The 7066-nt window shown below is 41.2% G+C and overlaps 1 protein-coding gene across 1 annotated transcript; it reads left to right on the top strand.

Moving 5' to 3' along the window:
* The first annotated feature begins 303 nt into the window (after positions 1–303).
* LOC133900795 (metallothionein-like protein 1B) lies at positions 304–1165 on the top strand. Its single transcript, XM_062342040.1, has 2 exons — positions 304–466; positions 690–1165. Exons 1-2 carry the CDS (start codon positions 414–416, stop codon positions 856–858), a joined length of 222 nt encoding a protein of 73 aa, XP_062198024.1. The 5' UTR covers positions 304–413; the 3' UTR covers positions 859–1165.
* The last annotated feature ends 5901 nt before the right edge of the window (positions 1166–7066 follow it).

Below are 7066 nucleotides of genomic sequence, written 5' to 3'. Positions count from 1 at the left end.
AGAGTAGTATAGTGTTAGCCTTGTGTGTAAGGTTAATTTTCAGTTGTTCCTTTCTATATTAACCTTTGGGTTAACCCAAGCTAGCAGTCATCATTAGGGATTCGGTAACATCTATCATGACAATGATTAGATTAAATTATTAAGTTGAAGTCTTTCATGCAAGCTTTCACTCTCAAAAGACAATCAATCACCAGAATTGGCCATTGGACAAGCGATAACTCCGAAAGACTAATTCTAGAGACAGCCTATCGCATCGTGACACGCAACAGCGTCTTCTTGGGTGCTTGTTTGCACAAATAATTGAGTTGTATAAATAGTGGTAATGGGGTTGAGGCTTTGCACTGTGCTCAAACAATCTCAAAGCTCTTCTTCTTCTTCCATCCAGAGTTCATTTCGGCTTACAGATCGAGAAGATGTCTTGCAGCTGTGGATCAAGCTGCAACTGCGGCTCAAGCTGCAACTGCGGGTACGTATGCGTATATATGGTAGTTTCTCGTTGAAAAACAGCAAGCGGATTAGAGATCATGAACTTGGTAGCTAATCCCTTGATAAACGTGACTTTTTGATCGATCTTGTCGCTGTGATTAACAAGAGACTAATTAAGCGATCCACTATTTTGTTCAAACTCAAGCTACATATATATGTCTTGTGCTGATTATTCCATGGGTGAATTTGGCGTTGACTTGCAGCAAGATGTACCCTGATTTGGAGGAGAAGAGCAGCAGCGCGCAGGCCACCGTCGTCCTCGGCGTGGCGCCTGAGAAGAAGGGCGACTTTGAGAAGGCGGCCGAGTCCGGCGAGACCGCCCACGGCTGCAGCTGCGGCGACAACTGCAAGTGCAGCCCCTGCAACTGCTGAGGCTCATGCATGCCCATGTACCTACCACTTGTGGTTGTCTAGTGTGAGACTGTGAGTGATGATTGAACAATAAGGAGGAGCCATAGATCGATGTATCTGGCTCGAGCCGTGTGTGCATGGTTTGCTACCTATTTGGTGTCCTTAATTTGTGCTGATGATGTGTGTGTTGGTGTGATCGTAGCATCGATCGTGCCAGACCATGCATACATCTCTCTGTCTGTCTGTATGTTTGTGTGCTGGCCTGTGTCTCGCTCTGTAATGATGGATACAGAGTGATATGAATATAAAACTCGTTTGGTTTGCCTAATTAGTACGTAACGTACTGTCTATATGTTTTCATGCCTTCCCTGTATGATTCCTTACTGCTAGTACTAGCTAGTTTAGAATACACTTGTCGTAAATGATGATGATATATATATACTATGCTGGATGCACATAGCTAATGTTCTCAAATCTCAACTCTCAGATATGGAGCAGCAGAAGCAGAATTTACCAGTTTGGATTTCCATTTTTTTTCCAAATCTTCAATGTGCACCGATTAGTGCAGTGTTCTTGAGCTCCAACACTATTTCAGGCGCCATGCATCTGTGCCTTAAGCATCCATCGATCAGGATTAAAGCCATGTCCACCATTTCCATGGAGCTCACCGCTCTCCCGTTCGTGGTCACCTTACTTGTGGCCCTCCTCCTCCACCACCATGCCGCCGCTGCCGACGTCCACGTCGCATCACGCAAGGGCAGCGGCTTCAGCCTGGACCTGGCCCCCAGCCCCGGCCTGAACAGCACCATCCGCATCGACGGCGACGGCTTCCTGCACCTGCAGGACATGCAGCTAACCGCGCTGCGGCCGCACGTTTTTCGGCGCAACCTCCAGAACGGGCAGCGCGGGACGGGCTCGATGGTGATGGTGCAGAGCGCGTGCGACATCCTGGAGCGCTCCGTGGAGGAGCACCTGAGGCCGCTCGGGCTGCCACTCGTGCCCCGCTCCGAGTACCGGCTCTGCCTCCACGGGGCGACGAACGCCGTGTGGGAGCACCTGCCGACGGTGACGCTGCGCTTTAAGGAGCACGGCGTGAGGCTGGTGCTCAGGCCGCAGCAGCCGCAGGACGTCTGCCTGGCCGTCACGCCGGGCCACATGACGGTGATCTGCGCGATGCAGCAGGTGGACAGGCGCTTCACCTACGACCTCAAGGCTGGAGCCGTCTTCTTCGCGACGGAGCATGCAGTGCGACCTCGACATGCACTGCCGGCGGCAGTACTTGATCCTGCTTCAATTGTAAGATGTGTGCATGCTCCCGACTGATCATTGACGGAGTGACTGAACCTGATGAAGCGAAAATGAAAAATAAGGGACGTTCTATAAATCAATCGACTGAAATGTGACGTTCTATAACTCCCGAACAAAATACAAGTCAATTTCCACATACTTAGTACGCTGATACTAAACCGAGTTGTTGGAGAGATAGACGAAGCGTAGACTAAGGTGGCGCACCGAAGGGGACTGTAAAGCTCCGAGAGCAACTGGCGCGACCAACTAGCTTCAGACGCCATTGCAAACGAGAGTGAATTGCAAAATAACATCGCGAAACGTAAGGGGGGGAAATGCCCAAATATCTAGCCGGTCGGTAATTTTATTTTTATTTTACCCAAGTGGTATTTACTTAAAATAGCTTTCGAGGTGAAGTTTAATACGACAGTGACTCAAATCAAATGGATCATTGAACCTCTTTATCTGGTGCACAGCGCGGGGTCCGGCAACACCGGTGGGTTTATGTGAACGGGGATCGTGTATGCATGTGGACAAGGATGGACAATGGATATATAATTGGAAAAAGTCTATTTTCTGTCCTTCAACTATCGCTGCGGTTTAATTTTCATCTCTCAATATCAAATTCTCCGTTGAAGAACTCATCCTAGACAAATTGTAAATACCGGATGATCTGGTGTTCACTCCTCCTGAGTGCTGGACCATTCGGTGTATTCAACTCCTCAGTTCAGCCATTTTGCATCTCTCTGAAAAAATACTCCGGTGAAACATCCGACATACACATTGCCCAGTGCTGAACCATCCAGAGGGTGTGAGTCCACCAGAGTCAATTTGCAACCTCTCTAGAATAAATACTTCAACCTATACTTCTGTCCAACACCGGACCATACGGTATATACTTCAATTTTTGCTTCTGTACTAAAATACTCCAACGTGTACAAATTCCTCAGCGTCGGATCATCCAGCGTGTTTCCTAAACTCAAAGGCAAACACGCCAACTCTATTTTTCTGCAACTATAGTTAGTCATGACCATAATTACAACACATATACATGCTTATACAATCCAACAAATCACCAAACCAAAACAACGACTTTATCAATCACTCATCACTTATAAACCAAAGCACAATTCAATTTGGTTTCTCAATCTTCCCCTTAATAAATACATTGACAACTCTCAAAGTACAAAGATTTTGGTTTGAAGAAATTCAATAAGAGAAATTTATCTAAGTGACTAAAAACTCAAGAAAACTCTAAAATGATCACTTGGTATAAGAAGAGTGCATAAGCCCGAAGAGAATCAAAGGCAAGTCAAAAATTGCAGAAATTATCCTTCGATGAATGCACAGGTTTCATTATGCAAGATTCTCTTTTGTAAATTAGGGTAATTTTGTCCCAAATTTTCTCCCCCTTTAGCAATGCAAACATCAAGGATAAAGCATCATGCAAGATATGACCATGCAACCCTAACGAGCTTTCACAACTATACTACAAAATATTTGCAAAAGCTAGAAGCATCAAAATGCTATGGAGAGTAGAATGTTGAGCTCACAATTGCATAAAAGCTCAAAAAGAGACAATGATATAAGAGCGTGAAGCTTTTTAAGCTAATCCTGAAGAATTGTTAACACATTTAAGTTCACATAGCTGAATCATGTTAAAGTGACCACCACATAAGAATCTACTTGTGCCGAGGTAATACAAGCATTAAGAACTAGCAAATTTCAATCTCAAACTAGACAAACAAGCATTTATGACAGTAGATTTTGTAAACGCTCACATATAAAACTAAGACTTAGTTAGATTAAGTGATTAAAATAAAATTGATCATTTAGACATATTTCTTTGTAATTCATTTTATCCTTAAGTTGAATTTAGCAACTATAGATTTACTTCTTTGGCGAACCATATGAAGCATCAAGACAACCGTATTAAATCATATTTTAGTACAAGAAACTTAATTGCTCAATAGAATTAAAATTGCACAAATTATCAAGTTTTCATTTAGATCAAGTCAAGTAGTGTCTTTTGATATAAGGAACATATGTTCCCCCAAGGTTCTATCATGAGCTAAACATTTGACAAAGATAGAAAATATAGTGCAATATTTCCCAATCCACTGTCTTGAACCAAGAAGCCTAGAGCAAGATATTTATCAAACTAGCTTTAACACAAGCATTGACTAAACCAAAGCAATTACAAACATGGTGATCAAGAATTTAGCATTTCATAGTCTACATGAATTATAAAATTATCAAGCTTCATCTTTAGGAAAGCTAGCTTTTCTAAAATGATTCATGTCAAAGCATCAAGAGGAGCCTAAGTTTAAAATATTACTCCACACAACTACTTAACTTAGTCCAAATTCAAGATTAGCAACTGAAAATGCTAAAGACATATAAGTCAAAGCTCAACTATTATGATTATCTTACAAGATGAGATGCAATGCACATGCAACAAAAGTAAGATAGAGTATATACAAAGATAACTTTCCCTCACACAATGCATAGGAATGACACACTTCAAGCTCTCCTCTCAAAAAAGGCAAATCTGATTGCATTAAGAGGCTTGGTAAAGATATCGGCAAGATGGTGTTGGGTATCCATATATCTCAAGTCAATGTCTTCCTTCTCATTGTGGTATCGCAGGAAGTGGAATCTCACATCTATGTGTTTGATTCTTGAGTGTTGAACTGGATTATTGGCTAAGTTTATGTCGCTGGTGTTGTCACACAAAAATGGTATACTCTTGAAATCTAACCCAACATCCCTCAAAGTAGCAACCATCTACAAAATCTGATAACAACAGCTAACAACAGCAACATATTTAACTTCAGTAGTTGACTGTGCTACACTAGACTATTTGAGAGAAGACCAACAAACAAGGGAGATACTCAAGAAATGACAAGTACCGGAGGTACTCTTTCTGCCAATCCTACAACCAGCAAAGTTGGCATCCAAAATATCTCAAAGAGAAAGCAAAGAGGATGCAGAAAACCAAAGACTATACTCAATGGTGTGTTTGAGATACCTCAATATACGTTTCACCGTTTAGCGGTGAGATGTCCTTGGTGATGCTTGGAATCGGACACACAAGCAAATGGTGAATTGGATGTCAGATCTTGTCGCTGTCAGGTACAGGAGAGAGCTAATCATGCTCTTATACTCTCACTGGTACACCGCTTCGCCATCTTCATTCAAATTTAGCGCGATCGAAGTAGTCATTAGTATCGCCAAGGGCTTTACATCGCTCATGTTGAACTTCATCAGCAAATCCTTGGTTCACTTCGTCTGGTGGACAAACGTGCCTTACTTCCGTTGCTTGGTTTGAAGCCCAAGGAAGAAGTTGAGCTCACCAATCATCGATATCTCGAATTCTCTGCTCATAATTTCTACAAACTTGGCCACAATAGCATAAGAGGAACCAACAAAGGTGATATCATCCACGTATATTTGAATAAGTAGTAAATCATTGTCATTCCTAAAAGTAAACAAAGTTTTATCAATCGACCTTATCTCATACATATGCTTTAGCAAGAAAGACTTAAGCCTATCATACCAAACCCTTAGCGCCTACTTAAGCCTATACAATGCCTTCTGAAATTTATATACTCTATGTAGGTATTTGAAGTGCTCAAAATCTGAGGGTTGCTTGACGTAGATCTCTTCCTCTATAAAAACATTTAGAAAAGCACTTTTGACATCCATATGGTACAACTTGAAATCTTGGGATGCCACAAATGCAAGGAGAATTCTAATAGCTTCTAGTCCAGCTACCGATGCAAAAGTCTTTCCAAAATCTATCCCCTATATTTGAGTAAAATCCTGAGCTACAAGTTTAGCCTTGTTTCTAACCACCAACCCATCTTCCCCCTGTTTGTTCTTGAAAACCCATTTGGTACCTATGGTATGGATATTTGGATGTGGTTCTACAATAACCTAAACTTGATTTCTCTCAAGGATTTCTAGTTCTTCATGCATGGTATTGACCCAATTTAAATCCGAAAGAGCACGTCCAACACAAAAGCTTACAACTAGAAAAAGAAACACTTTGAACAAAAAGATAGTCACGGGATGAAGTAACTCTCTAAGTTGATAATTTAAAGACAAGAGAATTCAAGATCTACTTATATATATTTGTATATGAATTTTATGCCTATAACAATAAAGAGAATGACTTCCTAATGTGAGAGAATTTTAACTCAACAACCAAAACAAAAATCACAACTAAAAAAAGGAAAAACTCATAACAAAGTAATAGGGCCAAAAGAGAGAAAATAGAAGAAGATGAGCACAAACATAGAAGAAAACATAAACTTCATAAGGATAGCCCTATTTTCGACGGATTATAAAGTTTTTTTAACATAAAACTCTCACATAATACATAGGTTAACCTCTACTCTTCCTCTTCTCTAAAATTCTAACACAAAACTGTCAAAATAGATAGCTCAAAGAGCTTAATCAATCATCCCCTCTATTTATAGTGTAGGTTCCTTAACCTTAAAATTTTCTAGACTGTTTCCAAAATACTACTTTCTTTCAATACATTCTTACCTACTGTCGAGTGCATTTTCGTTCATCTTTTCTCTCATCCATCGAACGGTCATGATGCCTTCATAACTTAGCTTCGTCTCGACGCAAGCTTCGCGATGATGTCACATGTACTCCATCCTTTTACGATTTTAAGGCCAAATTGTAATACCACATTGCGCCGCTTCTCAAAGCATGACTCACCACCACTAGAGCTAATTTGCAACCTCTCCAAAATAAATATTCCAGCGTGTACTTTTGCCCAACGCCGAACCATCCGATGTGTACTTTAATTTTTGCTTCTACACTGAAATACTTCGCGCGTGTACATTGATCCATTATCGGACCATCCAGCATGTACCAATTGCTCAGCGTCAGAGCATTTGACGTGTATATTTTATAGAACCTGTCC

This window comes from Phragmites australis, chromosome 19 (assembly GCF_958298935.1).
Source record: "Phragmites australis chromosome 19, lpPhrAust1.1, whole genome shotgun sequence".
NCBI classification, from domain to species: domain Eukaryota; kingdom Viridiplantae; phylum Streptophyta; class Magnoliopsida; order Poales; family Poaceae; genus Phragmites; species Phragmites australis.
Note: the sequence above shows the minus strand (reverse complement) of the source record. Positions and strands in the feature narration are given on the sequence as shown.

Coding starts and splice junctions, on each gene's coding strand:
- LOC133900795 (XM_062342040.1), top strand. CDS start 414: ATGTCTTGCAGCTGTGGATCAAGCTGCAACTGCGGCTCAAGCTGCAAC. Junction 467..689: donor GGCTCAAGCTGCAACTGCGG/GTACGTATGCGT, acceptor GTTGACTTGCAG/CAAGATGTACCCTGATTTGG.